Below are 26,735 nucleotides of genomic sequence, written 5' to 3'. Positions count from 1 at the left end.
TACTATGTAGTCACGTGATAGCAGAGTATGATTGATAGAGTGATAGCCTTATCAGAAGTTACAGCTAGACATTTGAGAACTAGTTGTTAGTATACCTTGCAGAGGAGGGTGGAATATTTGGGCTAGGTTTCTGCCAATGTCTGAATTGTTAAGAGAATAGTTATTTTTTTATTTCATGATATTATAGACTAATTTCCGCGGATAGAAAAATGAAAAAAATAGAAGATTAATTCTAGATTTGTTGACCCCGAGGGAGGGGTATGGGACTGTTAATGAACACTGATATCCAAAGTATAGAAACCAAACCATGATTTCTTTTTCGTTGACTCATATAATGAAGTTTGATTGGTTGAATCTACATGTAGAGTAGGTACTTTTTAGACATTGTCAGACTGCCCTGGCCCAAAATAGGATATTTTACCTATCTATACAAGAACCAGTTCTATTAAGTGAAAAATGGTTTATGATAGACTAATATCAGTATCAGAAGCTTGTGATAGTAACCAAAGATAGCAGAAAAAAGACCAGCAAGTTTTAGTACAGCAGTGATAGAAAGTACAAGAGGAGTAGTACAAAGAACAGAAGAAGGCAACAAGGTTATAGTAGAATATGAATAGATGTACTTTTAACTTGTAGTTGTACAGTTTAGTCTTAGATGTTTGGTATTTAGATTAGATAATATTACATCTAATTTTACTTTAGGAAAATTTCTTAGCTAATTAGACGATTTTGAGGAAGATATGAAAAATATTTACTTTAAAAAATAAAATGGGTAGTTGCACGAAGTGCATATAAACTTGAATTTAGTGAACTGCATATTTTTTTCTGTTCAATAGTTTAAACTACATCTAATTCTACATATCATATATTTGAAAGAATTAAAATTTTCTACGAGGTAGTTTTTAAAATATCAAGACTTGAAAATCTTATTTTTTGGATATAATAACATAATTGGCATCCTGTTTTCATTAAAACAGCATGATGACTATTTTGGTGGTGCCTTATTGATTGCTAGTTATTGTAATACAAAATTATATACCTACGTTAGATGGTATTCTTGTAACTAATGCAGGCAATCAAACTTTTTAAATGCACTTTATGCTTTTATCCCTTTGGGAGGGTGGATGTGGTAACACAAACACATATCAAATTCTAGAACTAACTATTTTTGGTTGAGATTCCTAGGCTTTTGTTATATGCTGTATGTATGTATGTAGCCCTGATTCTTGGATATTAGAATTCAGATGCACACGGAGATTAGAAGTGAGAATCCTTTGGTCAATCATAGCCAGCTGAGTGTATTCTTTATTACATTGCAAGCTGACCCGTAATTCTCATGGAAGCTTCTCAATTATTACATCACCCTAACCTAGAGTTGGCAGGTGTTCCATATTAAGCCACCCTAATTAATGCAGGGTTGTCATTTTGGGCGGGCGCTTTTGGGCGGGCATTTTTAGGCGGGCGGTTTTGGGCCGCCCAATATAAGGTCATTTTGGGCAGTTTTGGGCACCCCCCTTTTGGGGGAAGAGAAAAGGGGGAGGGGGTTTAAAAAGAGGGAGGGGCGGGCCTATTTTTTGGGTGATATCCTTATACTAAAGTAACAGGATGTGTGTCTGTTTATTTGTGTGTCTGTGTGATTGTACCGAAGGATCTCGCTAACCGCTGAACCGATCGGATTCTCCTTAACAGGGTAGCTTCTCATAGGTTCTGGGAAGGTTTATAACTATTTTGGGGGAGGGTACTACCACCCTCCTAAGAGAAATCACCCCTAGAAAAAAATTACACTCCCCAAAAAGTTTTAAAAAAATTTTTTAAACTAACCCCCCCCAAAAAAAAAAAATTATTCCCCCCAAAGGGATAGTTTCACAAAGTGCATTTTAAAAAAAATAGTGAACTGTAAGTTTTTTCTATTTTAAATAACGTAGTAGTGCATAATATAAAGTTATTGATTAATATTAAAATATTTGACCAGGGATTTTCCTTAAAAAATGAGTTTTTCATTTTTATTTTCAACTTCGTTGCATGTTATATATGGCAAAAACTTTTTTGTCATAAATACAACTTTAGATAGCATTTACTGGTTAATAGAACTTCAAACTTTTTATACAACAAAAAACACATAACAACAAAGAATGACCAATAAAATATTTAGTATAGTACTTAGAGTAGTGATCTTTTTATATGTCTTAGTAGAATATATTAGGAATTGGATAGATATGATTGCGATAAAGAATTTTAACATTGACCTGACCGAACTTTTTTTATTTGACAATATCTCAAAAAGTTAGTGATTTGCAACATAAATTACATGAGAATGGTCTTTTTATATATATATATATGTTGTATGGTTAGTTGGTATTTCCGCGTGAGATTATGTGTATACTGTAAGTAAACCGGACGGTTTTCTTTATTTTTTTTTAAAAGAATCTATAGAAAACCTGTCCTATTTTGAACCGGACATTATTTTTTATGTTTTTAAGTAACTTGTCCCAAGGGGAACCCTTGTTCAATTTTTTTTTTAACTCTTGTGGAATATGTGGAAAAAGATTCTCTAATATTGGTGTTTTGGCTATACATATTTGGAAAAAAAATAGACCATTCTCATGTAATTTATGTGGCAAATCACTTTAACTTTTTTAGATATTATCAAATAAAAAAAGTTTGGTCTGGTCAATGTTAAAAATTCTTTAACATATAATCATATCTATCCAATGCCTAATATATTCTACTAAGAAATATAAAAGTTCACTACTCTAAGTACCTTAACTCTTTAAATACACTTCATAGAACTATCCCTTTGTTTTAACTTTTTCTTTTCAAATCTAATATAATAATTGGATTATCAAATTTGACTCTCCCCTCCTCAAGTGCCCAAAGAGGCCTCTAGGGACGTAGCCGCTAGTTAACTATATAAATTAGTAAGCTTTTTTGTATCTAGAGAAGGATTTCGCTAACTGCTGAACCGATATGGTTCTCCTTTCCAGTGGAGCTTTTATAGGTCCTGAGATGGTTTCAGGCTATTTTATTTCTAATAATAAGTCTCGGTATGGTTTTAGGCTATTTTATATCCTTTTTATATGTTTTTTATGACATTTGCCCAAAAAGGGTGCCCAAAACCACTTTTGGGCGCCTAAAACCCGCCCAAAACCCTTTTGGGCAATTGGGCCGCCCAATATCAAAAAAAGTGCCCAATTCGACAACCCTGAATTAATGGCACTCTCATTTCATATGAATGAGGAGCATGGACGGGGGAAAGCATGATATAAGTTGCTTGATATGTAGAATCCCAACTTCCTACAAATCTCCCTTCTTACAACCCTAGGGCATCTCAGGGAAGGTTGAGTGATTACAATCTGACAAATTGCGACTGCATTTGTCAACCAAGTACGTAGTCTATGGAGGGACTTGAACTCGGTTTCTCCAAACCAAAGAGTAGTGCGCTAACCACTACACTATGGGACGCCCTTGTTATATGCTTACTACCACCTCCGTTACCCTCTCATAAAGATTTATTTATTACTCAAAGATTAGATTATAAAGTAGTAATATTAGTACCTTTCCAATTGAATTTTATTTTTTTAGGTAACAGGTAAAGATTGATTTTAAGTTTTAACTAAATGAAATTATATTGTATGATTGTGGGAAGTCTGGACTTAAAATTGGGATAAGATTTTATTGTCAAATTGGGCATTACTGGTTGTCTTAAATAGTTTCTGCTCACAACAAGATAAGGCCCATCAATCTATCCCTTATTACACTAAGTAGCAATGTTTTCCGTTAAGAATAAGATCTCAAAAACCTCTGAACCTGTTGAGTTCATAATTTTAAGGAAGCTCCGCATAAGTCCTGGGATTGTTTTATGCTATTTTTATACCTGCTCTTTTCCTTTTTCATTTAAACGCAATTACTAGTTGTTAAATTTTAAAAAGAATAATGCTTCTATTTAGGTTTCATCTACCAAATTATTTTTTTTCAGAAATGCCTTAGTTTATTCGTTTAAAAATGTATGACTTCTACAGGCGAAGCATTTACTCGAGTTCAAGATTTAAAATACAGTCAATTAATTACAGTTAACAGTCATTAAGGCAATTAAAACATAATTTAAACGAAACAATAGACAAAGAATTTTTAAAGATATTGTGACAGGGGTAAAATTGTCTTCAATCTAGGTTGCTATCATGGACATCATTTTTGGACAGCTCGTTCATCCAGTAGGAAGGTAGGGGATGGGGTATGGCAGTGTTCTAGTTAAGATTGGGAATTTTAAACCAAATTTTTATAATCACGATCAGTGCTTAGATTATTTTAACCTATTTATTTAGTTCGCTACTTTTCTTATTTGTTATTGTTCTTAACTAAGTAATTAGAAAAATAAGATATGTTTTGATTGTCTTTAGAAAAATATCAATGCACGAAAAAGTTTTATACAAGAAACAACTTGCTACAAGCTAAACAGCAGCTGGTGCGCTATCCAATTTACCGCGTAAAATCTCAAGACAAAGAAAACAGCTGACTTAAGAAAAAATTCAAGATGGCGGATTTTGATGCAATCTACGAAGACCTGGAGGACACAGTACTAGATGCACCAAACATTAGTCTCATACCAGAACCAGTTATTGTCAGAGGAGCGGGGAATATCACAGTGTAAGTACCAATATTTGTATTGTATGGCAAAGCTACTCTATAATTTTAGTGTTGCTTTCAATATTTTATCTTCTAGATAAAAACTAGGACTAGTAATAATTATCATTTATGAACAAATTAAATGGCTTTAAGCTACTTGATGAAATGCTAGTATTGTTACTAAATTAGATATACATATGAGAACCTATTTATTTTACTGGCGAAAAAGTTAAAGGCATGTTTAGTCTAAGAGAAAACACTGATGTACTAATCAATCTTCCTATTATTATAACAAGCTATCAAAGGCATAATTATACTTATTCGCTCATTGTTCTATCCCTATATACTACAGGCAACACTTTGATTAAATTAAGATATTTTTGATTAAATATAATTTATTTAAACATAAAATACAAGCGAAAATTTTAAATTACATCTTCATAAATAGATGGGACAAACATATATATATTATTAATAATAGTTGCTTCCATATTTAATTTAATTACTAGTATACAATAATATTAATCTCCAGCAGGTTCTTATATACTATCTGTGTGTCTCTGAGGGTAGTTATTTTGGCGCGAGGATGGTTAGTGTCGTTTTTGTTGGTTTACATGTCGTGCTCGTAGTCTAAAATAATATATAACTTATATTTCTGTTATAGCCATGTAATTACACTTACAATTACAATTTCTGCTAAATATTTTATATTTTTATTTTCGCTTTAAACAGCTTGAATGACGAAAAAATACGATAATTTGTCGTTTTTAAGTTTTGAAACAATACTACCAATGACAATAATTCTCTGCTAAAACGTTTCTTTTTAGCGTCCTTTATAATAAAGATATATAATCTATCTCGCTATCTATCTATTTTCTACATAGATATATATAATATATCTCACTATCTTTCTATTTTCTACCTTGATTATCTTCGTCATCCATAGATCTGAGAATTCTGAGATACCTAGGCTCTCCAGAGGATCTCAGAATTCGGGTGAATTTCACCTCTGAACATTATTAGTTAGTTTCAATTTGTCAGGGATATTTGGGATATCACAATGGAGATAAATTGATCTACATTCCCAACAATAAAAACAAATAATTGTTATTTACAATTCAATGTCCCTACCTTCCCTGTAATTTCTGCTTTTGTAATTATTTACAGACATTCTCATGAATTTCTAGATTGGGACTATTTTACCTCTTAGAAAAATTGATTTTATCTCAATTTTTTCTGTCAAAAACATTTGTTATTGAAATCAATGTCCGTATGAAGAAAAATGATACATTTTTGTTTCAATAATAAACTTGTTTTGACAGGTTTAAAGTTTGAGATAAGTCACTGAGTTTTTTTTAAGTGTAATATCTTTGAAAATTGTATTTTTTTGCATTTAGGATCCGTCCGCTCGTTTACCCTATGTGGAATTACATGGAAAAAAGGGAATTCCAAACGAACAATAACTCCTGTAGTGTCGAAATAAGCAGAACTTTAATTTGTTAGGCTAAACAAAATTGTAAAAATTGCGTAAAAACAGGATACAGTAAAAGAACATACTTTTATTTTTAGGATTAGATTAATGTTATAGAGTTAACACGCTTATAATATTATACCTTGTTGTTCTAGGAATCATTAAAAAAAATTAAACTACCTGGTGTTCTAAGAACCCTCATTTGAGTAGGATATTGGTGGTAATCACTGGCACTAGATCTCATGATACGGGCAAATTTCTGCTCTCCATTTCTGAATAATCACAGGGATTTAAAAGGATAAGACAATAGCTCATAAATTGCTGTACATCCCTAATGATGATGCACAGAATTACCCCTTCTGTAGATTAAAATTAGTGGTTTAAACGTTTGGACACTAAATTGAATGGACAAACCAATCTAAAGTTAATGATAGTCCTCACAGTTGTTGAGCTAAGGAATAGGTAAGAAATCTATATTATACAACTTTAGGGACTAGTGTAATAGACAGGCCAATGTCCCATTTCTACCTGGTAAAAGGGTAGATTTAAATCTGAGTCATAAATAGCGAAAAAGCTTAAGATTAAGAATGTAAGAAAAAAGGAAAAATATTTTTCGTGTACCATCAAATATTTTCTGCGAGTAACAAAATTTGTGTATTTTGGACTAAATAAAAGCTTTTGATATAGTATTTCTTAGACTTTACAATAAAACTACATAACCTCTAAGAATGGAAATTTGGACGGCGCCTTTGTAATTTTTCTACACCTAAAAAATTACCATTTATCAAAAGGAAAAATGCTACCTTAAAATTCTCATCAATTTTGTGGGACCTCTCACAATTCTGGCAAACTAAAACAAAAGTAAATTAATAGATAAGTTTTTAAAAAAGGATTCATTAGTGAATATTTTTATCTTAAAGTTCTGATAGGAATAATTTTAATAAGAAAAAGGTGAATAGGGGGTGATTTTTGTCAGATTTATTTAGTAATCAAATAGTTTTTGAAATGCTTGCCCCCCTCCCCTTATAAAAAGTTTTAAGTACTCACCTTATCAGAACGCATTATTCGGGAGAATTTACTTCTAAAATAATAAAAAGTATTTGTATTTATCTTTTGAAAATTAGTTTTTTTAGTGTTTATTGACAGCTAATGGATGTCATAAAGTTAAGATATTATCTTAATTACATGTGGTGAATTTATCATGATATACACAGAAAAATATGTTTCATTATGTTTGGCTATAGTATATTTTCGCCATAATGATTGTAAAAAATGCTGATGCCTAAATAGTTTCTTTATAAACCCAAAGTAGTTTAAAGAATGGGCAAATAAAATACCACCTTAATTTTATATATCATCATGATTTGAAGTCTTAAAAAATCTTCCAAATCTTATAGAAAATCTGCTGAAATATTTAAGTTCAATTTACCTTGCTGCCCTATCCATACTTTGGGGAGCGTAGCTTTCTTCATGGTCTTGTACGTCATAATTCAAAACCTTTACATTAGATGACAATATTAATGATAATAAAAAAAACTGGTTTAATCTTATATTTTTTTATTTTAATATCCGCGGAAAACTGTCTATAAATCGATGCGATAAATAACTATTCTAACCTCTTCATTTGAAGGGTTGTGAATATCTTCTGCTTGGATGAGAACAGCTGAGAGTGTCAATACTATTAATCCTAAATAAAACATAGATTAATGTGCCTCAAAATTTGATATCTACATAAATATTAATTTTAAAATAGTGTTAGGTTGGGTAATAGTGGGTAGAAGTAGCTCCGTAGGATTTTACATCGCAGAGTTTGATAAAAACTATCCCCCTCCCCCATTTTCACTTTATAATGGCCACAGGGTAGCCCCGTAGAGTTAGTGCACCACGGGGTTAGGTAAAAAATCAAAAATTTTAAAAATTGAGGGATGGGGTCGGTGATTGCCTGGCACTTCAAGGGAAAGCACCTAAATTTCGATAATGTAGGTGATATTACATCATTCCTAACTATTAATTAAACTCATTTTTTGTAAATAACGGACTTACGGACTGACCCTAGATATTAGGTTGATGTATAATAAGGGGGGGGGGGGAGTTTTGACACTTTTGCATAAACAGTGAGTATAGGCTTTATCTTTGGACTGAGGAGATAGGTTATTAGGGATAAAATTCATTATATAAGAATGATTTTATCCCTAATAACCTATCTTCTCAGTCCAAAGATAAAGCCTATATTCACTGTTTACGCAAATGTGTTAAAACTTCCCCCCTCTTTGATAGTTAAATGACTGATAATAAAGTAAAAGTATAATTACCAAAACAAGCAATAGTTCTCATTTCCCGTCGTCGAATGATCTTCTTTCAAATTATGCCAACTTTATATACAAAAATATTTTACAGGGATTTATATACTTTACATTATTAATTACATTTATATTCATACAAATTAAATTATAAGGCAGAAAATAATATTTTTTCCAGTATGGCTTCGAAAGCTATTAATATTTGCTGGATTAGAACCGGTTCTTAGCCTTACTGAAAACTATTTTAGCATTGTATTACAGACAATTTTCCATGTATATTACATAAAATCATAAAATTGGTTTTAGTCTTAAAATTTTTCATTTTGATATCCGCAGAAGGCTGTCTATAATACAATGTTATTTTATTTTGAGTTGATAATAACCCCTGTAATAATATTGATAAAATTATTTATATTCTGTGATGGTATAATGAAATCTTTTGATGATGTTATTCATATCTATTTCTATGCTAATTATATTCATTTCTTAACCAAAAATTCCCCGCTGCTTTTTTCATTTTCAATAAATATTTGTAGAAAAAATCGCCCGATAAATAGCGCAGCTACTCAATCAAAATTCAATGGAAATATCCAAAAAAAATTTGGTCCCGTTCCTGCCTGACTTACATAAAAAGCACATACATGTCAGTAAGAATTGAAGGAGAATACCTAACACATTTTGTTTTAATTTTGAGATTGAAATAGTTATTTATCGCATCGTGTTATAGACAGCTTTCCGCGGATATCAAAATGAAAAATTATAAAAACAACACCAGTTTTGTTAATCCGGGTCTTAGGTTCCCCGGGCTAACCAAACTGGTATTAATTTTACAATTGTTATTTTAATTTTCATGGAAAACTATCTGTAATACGATGCTATACATGATTTTTTTAGTATAGTTTAAAACCGGTTCTAATCCAGCGGACATTAATCATACTGGAATAGTTATTTCTCGCATCGTATTATAAACGGCTTTCCGCGGATATAGAAAGTACAATTATGAGATAAAACTAGTTTTTTTAGCCCCGAGGTGCCGAAGGCGCCGGCTAAAATAACTGGTTTTAATCTTATGATTGTACATTTCTATATTCGTAGAAAGCTGGATATAATACGATGCTAGACATAGTTTTTTCGTATGGTTGAAAACCGGTTCTAATCCAGCGGACATTAATCATACTGGAAAGGTTTTTTTAATGTGAAATATTCTTCCCTGAAAAACTGTACTAATATATTTATATGATATATTATACCTATTTTAAGTTTAGTTAAGTAACCTTATTTGGAAAAAAAGGATTAATTACCAAAAATTGATAAAATATTTAAATTTTAATGAAAAATTTAAAGTAAAATATTCTACTTGAGATCATTATATTTTTTGTAAATGAAAAAAAGATTAAGATATTACTTAACCAAATTCTTTGTAATGTGGTTTGGTAATCAAACGTAAATAGTTAATTTTAAATTATTTTTATAAGAAGGAGGGGTTTAGCTATAAAGAAAAGGCAGAACAACTTTTTTTCATGTTCAATATTCCTAGCCAGGCACAAGAGAGTCATTTAAATATTTTAAACTTAAAATTTAAAGTAATAAAGTTAAATAAACCCAGAACCACTTCATTATGCAATCTACATTTTCCTGGATATTTTGTCTACGGTAGTCCACAAGTGTACAGCTTTACAGTACATTGTTTCTATTTGTTAAAGCAACACGTATGATAAAAGAAAAAGATTCTTTTTAAAGTAAAATGCTTATATTTAATCTAAATCTATATTTTTGTATTTTTTACCGATCCACTTCATTATGCAAATTAAAAGAAAATCAATGGGAAAACGTTTGTATTGCACTTTTCTCCACTTTTAAAAAATGATTCTGATAAAATAACAATTTTTTAAGGGATTTATGCATTAAGGGGGGGGGGGGGAAGTTCTGACACTTTTGCGTAAACAGTGATTATAGGCTTTGTCTTTGGAGATAATGGATAGGTTATTTGGCAAAAAAGTTTCCTTTTGGGATGTAGTTTTCCTATTTTCAAAAAAATTTTGGATTCGGCGTCCAGGTTCCGGTACTCCAGGCCTCCAGGTGGATTCTGGACAGGTAAAAATTGAAAATTAAAGATAGAACAAAACTTATTTAACAAAAGTTTGTACTTTATGGATGGTATGAACTAATTTGAAGAAATTTTTGAAATCGGGCTCCAGGTTCTGGTACTGCAGGCCTCCAGGTGGATCCTGGACAGGTAAAAATTGAAAATTTTTAATTTTAAAGTTAGAACAAAACTTATTTAACAAAAGTTGGTACTTTATGGATGGTATGAACTAATTTGAAGAAATTTTTGGATTCGGCCTCCAGGTTCCGGTACTCCAGGCCTCCAGGTGGATTCTGGACAGGTAAAAATTGAAAATTCAAGATAGAACAAAACTTATTTAGCAAAAGTTTGTACTTTATGGATGGTATGAACTAATTTGAAGAAAATTTTGAAATCGGGCTCCAGGTTCAGGTACTGCAGGCCTCCAGGTGGATCCTGGACAGGTAAAAACTGAATTTTTTTAATTTAAAAGTTAGAACAAAACTTATTTGACAAAAGTGGCTTCTTTATAGATAGTATTAACTAATTTGAAGAAAAATTTTGAAATCGGGCTCCAGGTTTAGGTACTGCAGGCCTTCAGGTGGATCCTGGACAGGTAAAAACTGAAATTTTTACTTTAAAAGTTAAAATAAAACTTATTTAACAAAAGTGGCTTCTTTATAGATGGTATTAACTAATCTGAAAAAAAAATTAAAATCGGGCTCTAGGTTCAGGTAAAAATTTCAATTTTTACTTTAAAAGTTAGAACAAAACTTATTTAACAAAAGTGGCTTCTTTATAGATGGTAGGAAGTAATTTGAAGAAAATTTTGAAATCGGGCGCCAGGTTCAGGTACTGCAGGCCTCCAGGTGGATCCTGGACAGGTAAAAATTTAAAAATTTTACTTTAAAAGTTAAAACAAAACTTATTTGACAAAAGTGGCTTCTTTAAAGATAATAGGAAGTAATTTGAAGTAAATTTTGAAATTTCAAAATTTTCTTCAAATTAGTTAATACCATCCATAAATTATCAACTTTTGTAAAATAAGTTTTGATCTAACTTTTAAAGTGAAAAAATTCAATTTTTACATGTCCAGGATCTACCTGGAGGCCTGCAGTACCTGAACCTGGAGCCCAATTTCAAATTTTTCTTAAAAGTATTTAATACCATCCATAAAGTATCAACTTTTGTTCAATAAGTTTTGTTCTAACTTTAATAGAAAAAAATTTTAGTTTTTACCTGTCCAGGATCCACCTGGAGGCCTGCAGTACCTGAACCTGGAGCCAGATTTTAAAATTTTTTCAAATTACTTCCTACCATCCATAAAGAAGCCACTTTTGTTAAATAAGTTTTGTTCTAACTTTTAAAGTATAGAATTTCAATTTTTACCTGTCCAGGATCTACCTGGAGGCGTGCAGTACCTGAACCTGAAGCCCGATTTCAAAATTTTCTTCAAAATAGTTCATACCATCTATAAAGAAGCCACTTTTTTTAAATAAGTTTTTTTCAAACACTTAAAGTAAAAAATTACTGTTTATCTGTCCAGGATCCACCTGGAGGCCTGCAGTACCTGAACCTGGAGCTCAATTTCAAAATTTTCTTCAGATTAGTTAAAACCATCTATAAAGAAGCCACTTTTGTAAAAATAAGTTTTGTTTTAATTTTTAAAGTAAAATTTTTTTACTTTTACCTGTCTAGGATCCACCTGGAGGCCTGCAGCACCTGAACCTGGAGCCCGATATCAAAATTTTCTTCAGATTAGTTAATACCATCTATAAAGAAGCCACTTTTGTAAAAATAAGTTTTGTTCTAACTTTTAAAGTAAAAATTATCAATTTTTACCCGTCCAGGATCCACCTGGAGACCTGCAGTACCTGAACCTGGAGCCTGATTTCAAAATTTTCTTCAAATTAGTTCATACCATCCATAAAGAAGCCACTTTTGTTAAAAAAGTTTTGTTCTAACTTTTAAATTAAAAATTTTCAATTTTTACCTGTCCAGGATCCACTTGGAGGCCTGCAGCACCTGAACCAGGAGCCCGATTTCAAAATTTTCTTCAAATTAGTTCATACCATCCATAAAGAAGCCACTTTTGTTAAATAAGTTTTGTTCTAACTTTAAAAATAAAAATTTTCAATTTTTACCTGTCCAGGATCCACCTGGAGGCCTGCAGTACCAGAACCTGGAGCCCGATTTCAAAAATTTCTTCAAATTAGTTCATACCATCCATAAAGTACAAACTTTTGTTAAATAAGTTTTGTTCTATCTTTAATTTTCAATTTTTACCTGTCCAGAATCCACCTGGAGGCCTGGAGTACCGGAACCTGGACGCCGAATCCAAAATTTTTTTAAAAATAGGAAAACACTATCCCAAAAGGAAACTTTTTTGCCAAATAACCTATCCATTATCTCCAAAGACAAAGCCTATAATCACTGTTTACGCAAAAGTGTCAGAACTTCCCCCCCCCCCCCCTTATAATGAAAAACAGTGTAAGGTAGATTTTAATGATTTTTCTAAATAAGAAATAATTGAGAAAAAAAAATTCTATCCCTATCACTTTAGAGGACAGCTGCCGACCCCCAGTCGTATGGATGAAGCTAAATACATGTTAAAGATAAAAATTAGCCTGAAAAGTATACAAAAATGTTTTTTGATGTATTAAAAAAATCCATTTTAAAATCTTGATTTTGAGGATGATGGCCTTTAAAGGAAGCCTGCAAGAAATACCACGCTTTAACTGCTGAAAGACTGCCACAAGTAGACCAAATACCCCAAATTTGAAGCCTTCAGCTTCTATAACAAAAAAGTTCTAGGCATTTTAAAATGACATTTTATGTACAATGAAAATTTGAAAGAATTGCAATGCTCATGTTGAAAACTTTGAAATTAAACTACGTGGCCCAGAAACAAAATTATAAGCTTATTTTTGTCATAAATTTAGGTTTCCAGTAACTAATTATATTTTTACAATAAAAATAACCATTTTTATAGTCAAAATCATTAAAAAAAATTAAGTTTTACTTGCGTTGCACCGAATGTACTGTAGCCAATCAGAAGGCTGAATCAGCTTAACAACCAATCACAGCTAAGCTTGTATTAGTTTACCCCTTTGTTTCCGCTATGATTTTCGTTTAAAAATGCAATTTAAATCGAATTTTTTTCATAGATTTTGACTATGAAATGTGGTGTTTTTATTGTAAAAATGTAATCAGTTACAGGCAATCTAAATTTCTGACAAAGATAAGGTTATAATTTTGTGTCTAGGCGACGAAATTTAATATTGTTTTTTCTTTTATAAGCATTGGAAATCTTTCAAAAATTCCATTGTACATAAAATGCTATTTTGAAATGCCTAAAACTTTTTTGTTATTGAAGCTGAAGGCTTTAAATTTGGGGTATTGGGTCTTCTTGTGGCAGTCTTTCAGCAGTTAAAGCGTGGTATTTCTTGCAGGCGTCCTTTAAGATGCTCTTACTGGTGGTGAAGGTGAGCTAAATGTTATCTAAGTACATGACCATTACAACAACTTGTCTATTAACCTATGTACTATTTTTTGTAGTCATAGCAGCCTCAAGTGGAGCCTCTCGACATGAAATATAACCATTATCTAAAAACTACATTATTTACTTTATGAATTTTAGTAATTAAAATTGCAATTTTTTTCTTTTTTAATATTGCTTGGCTGGAGGCTGCTATGACTACAAAAAATGGACCATAGTTCAATATATAAGTTTTCTTCATGGGCATGCACTTTGATAACATTTAGCTCACCATCACCACCAGTAAGACCATCTTAAAAGCCATCATCCTCAAAATTAAGATTTTAAAATGGATTTTTTTAACACATCAAAAAACATTTTTGTATACTTTTCAGGCTAATTTTTATCTTTAACATGTATTTAGCTTGTATGTGATAGGGATAGGATTTCTTTTTTCAATTATTTCTTATTTAGAAAAATCATTAAAATCTAAATAATTTTTCATTATAATTAATGCATAAATCCCTTAAAAAATTGTTATTATATCAGAATTAATTTTTAAAAGTGGAGAAAAGGGCAAAACAAACGTTTTCCCATTGATTTTCTTTTGATTTGCATAATGAAGTGGATCGGTAAAAAATACAAAAATATAGATTTTGATTGAAATATAAGCATTTTACTTAAAACAGAATCTTTTTCTTATATCATACGTGTTGCTTTAACAAATAGAAACAATGTACTGTAAAGCTGTACACTTATGGACTACCGTAGACAAAATATCCAGGAAAATGTAGATTGCATAATGAAGTGGTTCTGGGTTTAAAATCTTCGGTTCTTATAAAATGGTAGTAAGATTATAATTTCAGAAAAGAACGTGTCCTAACTTTTGTGATTTTTTAAAAATATCTCGTCGGTGCTTTTAGTAAGTAGTAGATGTAAAATGTTCCATAGAATTTAGATATGCAATCTTTTCTTTGTAGACCTCTTACTTTTGAAGTAATTTAAGTTTTCTTTAAATTAAGTTGGTTTTAAGGTACTAAAACGCAACAAAAAAGGAAGAAAAAATTGCTGTTATGAACAAAAGTAGTAAGATCTTTAATTTGACACCTTACTTTTTTAATTCTGTTGAGTAATAATTGAAAAAATCTATTTTGTTGAACCCGGTGAATAAAAACTTTGAACTTTGGGAGCTAGTCACGAATGGGTTAAAGAAAAATCACAAAAGTTAGGACACGTTCTTTAAAAATAAATTAAAGTCTTCTACATGTAACTGTCCCTTTATTTCTTTCTCAAATTAATTTATTTTTTTGAATATTTTTCTTTGATCCTAATTGAAATTCCCAAGGGTGGATGAGTGTAATATGTATATCAATGAGGGACATCAAATTAACTTATAAAACTGATCTTTTCAAAGAGAGAGTTCCACGAAGTGATTCAAGGGGGGGGGGGGGGAAGTTTGTACACTTATAGGAAATGAAATTTAGTACCAATGTTTGGGAGGGTCGTATGGGCTTGTTTTTAAAGTTATCAACCTAATTTTTTTTGTAGGCTCTCTTATATGACTTGATATACACGGAAAACTTTGAAAATTGAATTTCGGTACTTTCCTTCTAGGGGCTTGTGGAGCAAAAGACCCCCCAAAACACTAAAAATATGAGTTCTGACCTTATTTTTAAAGATATCGACCTGAGTTTTTTTATAATACTTTTTTAACATAACCGAATTAACGAACCATTACAGATTTTATCTTGGGACTTTCCTTCTAGGGGCTTGTGGAGCAAGAGACCCCCAAAACACAAAAATATGAGTACTGGGCTTATTTTTGAAGATATCGACCTGATTTTTTTATAATACTTTTTTAACATAACCGAATTAACGAACCATTACAGATTTTATCTTGGGACTTTCCTTCTAGGGGCTTGTGGAGCAAGAGACCCCAAAAACACAAAAATATGAGTACTGGGCTTATTTTTGAAGATATCAACCTGCTTTTTTTTTATATAAAAATAATATTTAAACATAACCGAATCTACGAACCATTACAGATTTCATTTTAGGACTTTCCTTCTAGGGGCTTGTGGAGCAAGAGACCCCAAAAATCATAAAAATATGAGTTGTGGGCTTCTTTTTTAAGATATCAACCTAATTTTTAAAAGCGAAGCTTTTTTATAATTAGGGTCGGTCCGTCCGTCCGTCCGTAACGGATAGCTTTTTCGTTAATTTAGACATGTTAGAATTGTCCTATCGACTTCAAATTTTGCATGGTGTTTCCTTTAGTAGTTAGGTACGATTTAGAAAGCGTAGCAACTCTATAATCATTACCAAAATGTCCGTACGTCCATTTTAAACATGTTGATTTTTTTACTTTTTTAAACAGCTTTTTTCGTTAATTTAGGCATGTTAGAATTGTCCTATCGATTTCAAATTTTGCATAGTGATTCCTGTAATAGTTAGGTACGAGTTAGAATGCGTAGCAAATCTATAATCATTACCAAAATGTCCGTACGTCCATTTTAAACATGTTGATTTTTTTACACTTTTAACAACAAAGGGGGGGGGGGCGAAAGTGACACTTTTTGAAACCAAAACTAAAAGTCAACAAAGGAACTTAATGAAAAAAAGAGTTACATGGCTGAGATTTTGCATGGCAGTTGCTTTATAGGGGTAAAATATGGAACTGTGAAGAAACAGCGGCGCAACCGCCGAAAACCGCCGTTTTCCGCAAAAATTTGTTTGCCTTTTGTCGGCGGTTTTGGGCGGTTGCGACGCCGTTTCTTCACAGTTCCATATTGTTCCCCTTTAAAGGGCGAATATAGGTTCGATATGATATGAGCTTATATGAAAGGTGCCATTTCATACTTTTAGAATATCTATGCCAAATTTAAAAATTCAAAAAAATCCTTAAGTAGATTTTGCAATTTTCTGTTTCAATTGAACATATGATAAATGAGATTGACGACAAACGGTTTATTTTAGCCCTTTACAAGACTTTTTTTTGACTATTTTGCTTAAGTTTGATTGACTATTACAATGGCACGCATCTGAAATGATAATTTAAATGTTTATTATTTTAGATTATATACTCTTTAATTAAATTTTTAAAAAGCGTAGAAATAATTTGCGTAAAAGTTTTGACTAGGGTAAATAATACGTCTTAAAGTTTATTTTCTGTACAAAGATCATTGGTTGATTCTGGAAAATATAAAAACCCTGATGTACGCAATTTTAACACACACACACACGAACCTTAAAAAAACAGGGATTTGAAATCATTCTTCCTCCAAGAAAATTTTATCAATTATTTTTTTTTTACTTTTTACATTATTTAATGTTTTTTTAAACTTTTAAATATTTTACTTTATATAATTTGTATTAAGGTAGAAGATGGGTATATTTACCCCTGATTAATTGGTTTCCACGTTATTACGACTATCCTTTAACGAAAGCTTTTTAATTCAACCTTGCTACGAAGCCTTGTGTGATGCTAGGGTAATTGAGTTCTTAGGGAACCACACTTATTACATAATATTATCTTGAGTTAGAAAGGTTTTAAGCTATAAACAGACTTATACAATTAGATATGTCAATATCTTTAAGTTATTTATAATCTATATAATGGCACCTTTGAAATAAGCTCATATTATATCAAACCTATATTCGCCCTTTAAAGCAACTGCCATGCAAAATGTCAGACCTGTAACTCTTTTTTTAGTTGAGTTCTTTTGACTTTTAGTTTTGGTTTCAAAAAGTGTCACTTTCGCCCCCCCCCCCCCCCCCCCCTTTGTATGTGACCTAATTATCCGATTGGTCTGATTTTTAGAATACTGATTCCTAGGACAACAAAGTACAATATTATAAGCGAAGCAACTCTATAATTAAGACCTAAAAATGTAAGTATGTCCATAATCATTATTCTGTATCAAGCAGTTTTTCAACAAATTTTTACAATTTTGCTTTGACTCTTATACATTCGCATTCTGATTATTCAGTTCTGACATTATACTAGTGGTAATGTCCGTTTGTCCTTCCATTTCAGAGCTTCGCTTTTATGGATGTTGTCATCCTTGTTTATATAAAAATACTATTTTAACATAACCGAATCTACGAACCATTACAGATTTGTGGAGCAAAAGACCCCAGAAACACTAAAAATATGAGTTCTGAGCTTATTTTTAAGATATCAAATGATTTTTAAAAAATAATACTGTTTTAACATAACCAAATTAAGAAAACATTACAGATTTCATTTTGGGACTTTCCTTCTAGGGGCTAGTGGAGCAAAGATTCCAAAACCACTAAAAATACGAGTTCTGAGCTTATTTTTAAAGATATCAACCTGATCTTATTAAAATAATACTTTTTTAACCTAACCGAACTAAGAAACCATTAAGGATTTCATTTTGGGACTTTCCTTCTAGAGGCTTGTGGAGCAAAAGACCCCCAAAATACTAAAAAATATGAGTTCTGAGCTTATTTTTTAAGATAACCTGAGAAAGAACTCAATTTATTTTGTTTTGGAGGTGTTTTACCCTACTTTCCCCTAAAAGGAAAGTGTCAAAATGAAATTATTAGTGGCTACCTAGTTCAAACATGTGAAAAAAGTTTTCGTGAAAAAAATCAGCTCAATATCTCTAAAAATATTTTTCTGGGGTCTTTTGCCCCACTAGCTTCTAGAAGGAAAGTCACAAAATTAAATCTGTAATGGTTTCTTAATTCGGTTATGTTAAAAAAAGTGTTCCAAAAAAAATCAGGTTGATATATTTAAAAATAAGGTCAGAACTCATATTTTAAGTGTTTTTGGGGTCTTTTGCTCCACAAGCCCCTAGAAGGAAAGTCCCAAAATGAAATCTGTAATGGTTCGTAGATTCGGTTATGTTAAAATAGTATTTTTATATAAAAAATCAGGTTGATATCTTTTAAAATAAGCTCAGAACTCATATTTTTAGTGTTTTTGGGGTCTTTTGCTCCACAAGCCCGTAGAAGGAAAGTCCCAAAATGAAATCTGTAATAGTTCGTAGATTCGTTTATGTTAAAATAGTATTTTTTTATTATATAAAAAAATAAGGTTGATATCTTAAAAGAGAAGCCCACAACTCATATTTTTAAGATTTTTGGGGTCTCTTGCTCCACAAGCCCCTAGAAGGAAAGTCCCAAAATGAAATCTGTAATGGTTCGTAGATTCGGTTATGTTTAAATATTATTTTTATATAAAAAAAGCAGGTTGATATCTTCAAAAATAAGCCCAGTACTCATATTTTTGTGTTTTGGGGGTCTCTTGCTCCAAAAGCCCCTAGAAGGAAAGTCCCAAAATGAAATCTGTAATGGTTCGTTAATTCGGTTAAGTTAAAAAAGTATTATAAAAAAAATCAGGTCGATATCTTCAAAAATAAGCCCAGTACTCATATTTTTGTGTTTTGGGGGTCTCTTGCTCCACAAGCCCCTAGAAGGAAAGTCCCAAAATGAAATCTGTAATGGTTCGTTGATACGGGTATGTAAAAAAAGTATTATGAAGAAAAAATCAGGTCGATAACTTTAAAAATAAGGTCAGAACTCATATTTTTAGTGTTTTGGGGGGGTCTTTTGCTCCACAAGCCCCTAGAAGGAAAGTACCGAAATTCAATTTTCAAAGTTTTCCGTGTATATCAAGTCATATAAGAGAGCCTACAAAAAAAATTAGGTTGATAACTTTAAAAACAAGCCCATACGACCCTCCCAAACTTTGGTACTGAATTTCATTTCCTATAAGTGTACAAACTTCCCCCCCCCCCCCCCCCCCTTATTTTGTTATTTATTCATTGCCCTTTTTTTCTGTAAATTTACTACTATATGCTATACTATCTAAATCTATGCAAAATTAAGAACAGCTTGACCTAATAAGCGCATTTGTCTAGAAGCTTGCACCCAACTTTATGGATTTATGAGAAAAAAATACCCTCTTTGTCAACACTTATTGTGTTATTTTAATATCCTGCTTTGCTTAGTTAAAATTATCCTTTCTTTTGAAAATCTTTAAAATTAATCAAAGAAAAGTGAATCTAAAGAAGGATCACTGGATTCTAAGTTTAGTGACAAAACACTCTCCATACTTTTCATCAAAATATCTTGGTTTTTTTCAATTCTGTAATTATTACAGAAAAAATTAGGTAATATATGTAAATTAATTCATAATCTATTAGCTTACATAACTAGGCTAACCTCTTAGGGTTGGTAACACCTGAATGTCTTAATTTTTTAGTGAATCCGAATTTTAACAAAGGATGTTGCTTCTTAGAGGGTGAAGGTACCCTCTCCAATATAGTTATAAACCTTCCCTGGGCCTGGATATTTCATTGTTAAGAAAACTAAAAAAGACAGACATCCTGTTACTTTTATTTATGATTTTACCAGGGGTGTATATTCTGCACAAGATTCATTTTTTAAATTTTTTCCCTGCTGCAAATTTTTTTTTTTTTCCCCTCCTATTTTTTTTTCAGCAAGGAAGGGGATAAAATAGAAAATATTTTCAAAACTCTTTAGTTTATTCAAATTGTCCTCCCTCCCACATATTCTATTAGTTTTTTCACCAAAGATTGGAGAAAAATGGAATATAATACTTTCAGTTCTCTTAATTTTTACATTTTCTTTCTCCCAATCACATATTTTCTTTAGTACTATGCTGTACATGATTTTTTAGTATGGCTGAGAACCGGTTCTAATCCAGCGGATTTTCATTGGTTTCGAAGCCATACTGGCAATATTTTTCCTTATTTATGTGTCTGTATGATTGTAGCTAATCAAATTATCTTTAACCAAGGTTTTTATGAATGATTTCTTAGAAAATATTATATTTATCTGTACTCATGTTTCCTTACTTGGAGAAAACTAGCGGTTACATTGCTAGCCTCTAGGGGCACTGTATTCGAAAAATAGCTTAAATCATCCCAAAACTTAAATCTGATAAAAAAAGAAAAAAATAGCCTAAAACCGTTACACGACCAGTGTGAAGCTGAAGAAAGAGAAGATAATCGGTTCAGTAATTATCGTTTTCTTAAGCTACAGACAAAGAAACCTTATTACTTAATATAAGAGGTTTTCTAGGTTCAAAATAAATTTTACTAATAAAAACCAGAGAGAGGGGGGACAATGGGTTATTATTACACTAGTCCCAAAACTTTTATAATAACGTTTTCTTATTCGTTAGTATAACAACTTTTGGGACTTTAGTTAATTTTGATTGGTTGATTTATTAACTTGGGTGTTGAAACGTTCCAACCAATAACTTTCATCTGCAGGAGGGTTAATTTTATATATCATCATAGGGAATGTACACCAATTAATCGGCAATTGTCTAATCCCCTTAGATCCCTGAATCAAAACTATTAAAAAATTAGCTAGAATTGCTGCGATTATGATTAAATTTTTAAAATTCATAATTGGAAAGTTGAGACGTAAAATTAAATATTTGATATATTAGGCACTAACTTAGTCAGTTATTCAATGTTTTAAATATCAAATTTTACCCAATTTTTGTTTAAATAAAATAAGGTTCTGTTTTATTTCATATTTGATAAAACTTAACTATGACTGTATGATCTTAATCATGAATAGGTAATAAAACAATCGAGTTAAAGTAACAATTTATTTTCTCGTATTCATTCGAATCCGGTGGATAAGAACCGGTTCTAATCCATACGAAAAAACTATGTCTAGCATCGTATTATATCCAGCTCTCTACGAATATAAAAATGTACAATCATAAGATTAAAACCAGTTTTTTAGCCAGTGCCTTCAGCACCTCGGGGTTAAAAAAAACTGGTTTTAATCTTATAATTGTACATTCTATATCCGCGGAAAGCTGTTTATAATACGATGCAAGAAAAAAATATTCTTATACTTTTTTCCTTAGATTTGGACTGTCAAACCGTTTCGACACAGAATTTCCCTCCCAGCTGCACGCGCGCGTCGCTCCAGAAGAGTTCAAGGCGACGGTGACGCGCGTCAACGTGACCCTACGCAAGACTTTGCCGGTGAACGTGCGCTGGTTGTTTTGCGGATGTTTGTGCTGCTGCTGTACCCTGGGCTGTAGCCTCTGGCCGGTCATATGCTTGAGTAAAAGGGTAAGAAGAAAATTAAATTAAATTATTTTTGGGAAAGAAAGTAAAATAATAAAAGTACTAACCTACATTCCATTACTTTTTTGTTTTGATTGATTTTTAAAAGTTTACAGCTGATACAACTTAAACCATCTGTAAATCTTTGATCCTTGCCGTTTAGGGTTTGATAACTAACTAGATATAGGGGGGGGGGGGGGGTTTAATGCAACCATCTCGTAATCAATGTATAAATGGCACTTACAATTCGAATTTTGATCTGAAATTTTGCATGAGTAATCCTTGGTAGGTCTATTTTCCCTAAATCGAAAAAAAAGTTTAAAAAGTAACGGCTAAGCCGTTTAGCCGTTTTTTGGCTATTTTTAGGGAGAATCTGTCATAAATTACGTAGAAATCAACTTTTTGAAACATATTTTTGCTTTAAATCATGTGAAATGATACAAAAAAACATTTTTTAGATTTCTAATACCAGCAACTACCGGCTAAAACTGTTTGAAAACGTTTTGGATCGGAAAAGAGCATTATGTGGAGAGAGGTTTCGTGATGGATTTCGCTTGAAAATACCCAACAAATGGCTATACGGATGAGCCGCCAGCCGTTAGCCGCTACTTTTCCAACTTTTTGTTCGATTTAGGGAAAATAGACCTACCAAGGATTACTCATGCAAAATTTCAGATCAAAATTCGAATTCTAAGTGCCATTTATACATTGATTACGAGATGGTTGCATTAAACCCCCCCCCCCCTTTATAATTGAGAAGAATACAACTTTTCTTTCTGTATGTTTTTTGTTATTCTTTTTGAGGTTAAGGTTTGAAACCTAGCAAAGGGAGGGGACATTTGGGTGTTTATTACAATAGTCCTCAAAGTATTGTAAAAAAGTTTTATTATTCAGTGGCTTAACAACTTTGGGTATTTTTATTGGTTGGTTTATGAAGTTGAGTGTTCAAACGTTCCAACCACTAATTGTAATCTACCTACAGGGGTAATTTTGTCCCTCATCATTAGGGATATACATCAATTTATCGGCCATCGTCTTATCCCTTTAGATCCCTGACAAATTTTGATATATTAAGACCCGTCACCAGCTGGAGAAGCAGTTGGACTGGGAGAACTCTCAGCTGTACTCCAAGCTAGGACTCAAGTGGAGGCTAGTCAGACAACGGTGTGACTCCAGTCTCATGCTAGAATATGTAAGTAGATATGTACAATAACAGATCTATAGTATAGATGTATATACAGACAACTACCTCCCTTCATTTTTCAAAGACCTCCTTCGTCTGCTTCTAAATTATCTTCTGCTACTTGGCTGTGTAACATAAGCGATACCATAGGTTGATTTTCAATGACCCAATAGAAAGGTTGCACAAGAAGGTTGCGATGGGGAGATACAGTTATTTAACCCTTTCTCCCTCTAGTGTTTTACTCCAATTGTACAATAATTGATTATATTTTTCGTCGTTTTAAATGGAGTTAGGATCTTCGTTGTTTTATATGTTTGGTTAAAAGTGGAGATAGGTTGTTGATAAAAGTAACAGGATGTTTGTCTGTGTATTGCAAAGTATCCTGCTATCCGCTGGACCGATATGGTTCTCCTTTATAACATTGATATTTCTTTAAAATCCTGCGAAGGATTATAACTGTTATGGGGAAGAACACCTCCTCGCTCTTGAAATTGTCCCTTGAAAAATGAAATCTTCCGCCCAAAAATATTTTTTCATCAAAACTAAAATTTATAGTGAGGGCTTACTACTCCCCACACCCTTTTCTTTAAGTACTTCTAAAGTCCTCTAGGGGCACTCTAAACAAGGCAATTAAAAATAGTAGGTACACAATATATACTTTTGTTATTTTTTAGGTGTTACTTGTAGAGTTTCTACCGAAGCAGAATCTTTTCAAGCCTGACTAAATCATTCACACCAGTCACGTCAAGTCAAGTAACAATCTTTCAACAGTAGCAGTCAGAATAATATTCAAATAAATTTTAAAGCTTAGTATCATTTCAAACTATAAAATGAATATTGAATTTATAAAATTTCAAACTAGAGAGACTATTGGTGAACCAAAGTTGTGAAGTTATGAATATCAACACATTATTTTTCTTATTTTCCAGTGAAGGTCTTGAGTTGATTATTGTGTTTAAATGTGGTTATATAAATAGTGTGTATTTGTAATTATCGTAGAAGGTCGTGAAAAGGAAAACCCCTTCTCCATATTTTGAAAAACTTGAGTGGACTTATTATTATAATATTTACAAAATTAAGATCAGTTAACTAACTAACTATTTTACAGTAATCAACTCAAAATCTTCATTGTTATTCCATTAATTTAAGAGTGAAATATACAATTGTAATGTACATTATTTTATCAAAATTTATCATTCAAATTTTAAATTTATGTAAAAAAAATCAGGGAATAATTAATCTACAGCCGTTCTTTCCCCGGCCCTACAGGCAGAATTTTGGGGAGGAATAATTTGATTGTCCTATCCCTGATTAGTATTGAATAATGTATGTTACCCAAAATAAACTGGAAGCATATCTCGGCAAGTTATAGAAGAAAATTCAAGCTTTTTTATAATCTTTATTATTATTATTATTATCATATGTTCTTTTAGATACCATTTATGTTTATTTATCCGCTTTAACAATACATTTGTATGATAATCTTGCCTGGGGTGTATATTCTGGCTGAGATCCCCGGCTAAGGGGGGGGGGGGCTGGGTGAAAAAATAATGAAATTAAAATATCAGCTGATACTATTATTCAGAAAAATGTTGAAAATCTGACGTAAAACAAGATGTGGGGGGGAAGATTTAAAAAAAGCTACTTGTGCTCTCATCTACAGACATAAAAATATCTTAGAATTATAGGAAATTTAATTTTAACCGGGGGGAGGGGGGGGGGTGGATCTTGTGCAGAATATACACCCATGAGTCCTATATAGAAATGTATTATTAAAGTTAGTTAGTTTTGTTTGCACCTAGTATATGTAGTGAATTTGAGGTAAATGAGAAGGAAAATTTTGACCAACTTAAACTTTTTCATAATTTTTTTTATGTAAATTATCTTAAAATAATTAATTTTTTTTTAAAAATATTTCAAGTGTTCAAATATTTTTTAATCCTTCCTATTATTCATTTTTTTTAGATGACACTTGTACATAAATAAAGTACATATTACATAAAGTACACTAGAACCATTTACAGTACATATAATGATTAGTACATCCTTTTCATATTATTTATACAAATACTTTTCTCACTTCACTATACCTAACCTAAATTTATTTTGTGAATATGAAAATTTTTTATCCTTGGCCAAAGAATCCATTTTGCCTTAATTTAGTCAGTAAAAAATAAAATTTTTGGGTGTTAGCAAAGCCGTTGAGTTTTTTTGGTAGAAATAGAAAGACTTCTTTTTAAAGAAAATATAACAATGACATTTTTAAAACTAAAAACATTTCATATAGAAATAAACAGTGAAATGCATGCAGTATTATAGAAAATTGAGAAAAATAATCCTCTTAATTTAATTTCTAGCACCCCTAGACTTAGAGGCATAATTTTCGAAGAGAAAGGGCAGAAAATAGACTAACACTATCTCGGAACCAATATAAAGCTTCCTTAAAATGGAAAACTCAATCGGTTTAGTAGTTAGTAAAACCTTTCTTCTTTATATAAAAGGATAATTTTGTTAACTAAAAACAAAATCTATAAGGGGACATAGACTATAAATTACACTGGTTTTAAAAGTTTATACCTAACCACGTTATTCTATTCGTTGACCCTTAACTTTGAGTACCTTTATTGATCTTGGTTGGCTCAAAAAACATCCAATTTAATCTTTATTGGGGATGTACATCAACTCATTGGCTATTGTCTTTTACCTTAAGATCCAAGAGAGAAAACTGCGACTTTGTTAACAACTTGTAAGCACTTTTGCATATTTATGCTCTAAAAAAAGTTATTACTACAAAAACCTTCATAAATACATCTACCTAGCTATTTCGTGTATCTTTACCTGGGTTATCAAAATTATACTTACTGTTTTTAGTCCGGCATTTTTGTTGTATTAATGTTTTAAACTTATGCCTATGAAGTCAATATTATTAACTGTTGTTTTAGGCTATTTAGCTAATGTCAAGTTAAGACCATGTGTTAAAGCTTATAAATTTTCTTTTATTTGAAGGATAGTTTCAAATACCTTTTTTTTAAATGATATGTAAAAAATATTTTCGGTTGTTTTTTTGTGATACAAGCAGCATAAAAAAGTAAAATATTTTAATTTCAAAAATAGAACTAGCCCTTTTTCATTTAACAGGATATTTTACTAATACTCTAAATTTAAATCTACTTAAAAAATTGTTAAATATGTGAGAGGCTATGTTATGTTAAAACTACTATGTAACCAGTATCTTATTATTATCTCAATAATACTTTTACAACAATATATTCCGTCTTTTTAGTAGAGCAACTACTCTAGAAGTAGGTCATGTCGGATTGTCTATAAATTAAAATAACGCATGTCAAGGACGTTATTCCTTAAAATGATCATATTTATTTTATTTTTCAAGTCTTAAATAATTTTTTGTTTCCTATATCGTTGGAAGTTATTTACAGCATCGTATTGTAGAAAGCTTTCCGCAGATATTAAAATAAAGGTATTAAAACCAGTTTTGTTAGACCTGAGGGGTCGAAGGCCCGCCTG

General features: G+C 31.5%; 2 protein-coding genes across 13 annotated transcripts; one reads left to right on the top strand and one right to left on the bottom strand.

Moving 5' to 3' along the window:
* The first annotated feature begins 3,933 nt into the window (after positions 1-3,933).
* LOC145334364 (cysteine-rich hydrophobic domain-containing protein 2) lies at positions 3,934-26,551 on the top strand. 12 transcript variants are annotated; one of them, XM_080179812.1, is made up of 9 exons: positions 3,934-4,085; positions 4,398-4,644; positions 21,823-22,033; positions 23,103-23,219; positions 23,885-24,144; positions 24,360-24,703; positions 24,973-25,031; positions 25,176-25,424; positions 25,962-26,551. In XM_080179812.1, the coding sequence occupies exons 2-5, from the start codon at positions 4,532-4,534 to the stop codon at positions 23,933-23,935; spliced, it is 492 nt and encodes a 163-aa protein (XP_080035938.1). In that variant the 5' UTR covers positions 3,934-4,085; positions 4,398-4,531; the 3' UTR covers positions 23,936-24,144; positions 24,360-24,703; positions 24,973-25,031; positions 25,176-25,424; positions 25,962-26,551. The 12 variants fall into 12 exon arrangements, with proteins under 12 accessions (XP_080035938.1, XP_080035937.1, XP_080035943.1 ...); XM_080179811.1 differs by having other exon boundaries at positions 24,963-25,031; XM_080179817.1 differs by lacking the exon at positions 25,176-25,424 and having other exon boundaries at positions 24,963-25,031.
* On the bottom strand, positions 5,001-8,491 carry LOC145334480 (uncharacterized). Its single transcript, XM_080179944.1, has 8 exons — positions 8,407-8,491; positions 7,711-7,781; positions 7,524-7,591; positions 7,142-7,175; positions 6,898-6,944; positions 6,275-6,366; positions 5,546-5,632; positions 5,001-5,253 (listed from the first exon to the last, which is right to left on the bottom strand). The coding sequence occupies exons 1-8, from the start codon at positions 8,426-8,428 to the stop codon at positions 5,234-5,236; spliced, it is 441 nt and encodes a 146-aa protein (XP_080036070.1). The 5' UTR covers positions 8,429-8,491; the 3' UTR covers positions 5,001-5,233.
* Positions 26,552-26,735: the final 184 nt, after the last annotated feature.

Source organism: Acartia tonsa, chromosome 12, assembly GCF_053477335.1.
Source record: "Acartia tonsa isolate MP-2025a chromosome 12, ASM5347733v1, whole genome shotgun sequence".
NCBI classification, from domain to species: Eukaryota; Metazoa; Arthropoda; class Copepoda; order Calanoida; family Acartiidae; genus Acartia; species Acartia tonsa.
This window is presented reverse-complemented; position numbering and strand designations above follow the sequence as displayed.

Bases quoted from the DNA above. Each gene is read 5' to 3' on its own strand.
- LOC145334364 (XM_080179812.1), top strand. From the start codon at position 4,532: ATGGCGGATTTTGATGCAATCTACGAAGACCTGGAGGACACAGTACTA. The intron at 4,645-21,822 runs GTAAGTACCAAT...TTTTTTCCTTAG, and splicing joins GGAGCGGGGAATATCACAGT to ATTTGGACTGTCAAACCGTT. The intron at 22,034-23,102 runs GTAAGAAGAAAA...TGATATATTAAG, and splicing joins TCATATGCTTGAGTAAAAGG to ACCCGTCACCAGCTGGAGAA.
- LOC145334480 (XM_080179944.1), bottom strand. From the start codon at position 8,428: ATGAGAACTATTGCTTGTTTTG. The intron at 7,782-8,406 runs GTAATTATACTT...TGTTTTATTTAG, and splicing joins GAGAACTATTGCTTGTTTTG to GATTAATAGTATTGACACTC. The intron at 6,367-6,897 runs GTAGCATTTTTC...GTGATTATTCAG, and splicing joins AAATTGATGAGAATTTTAAG to AAATGGAGAGCAGAAATTTG.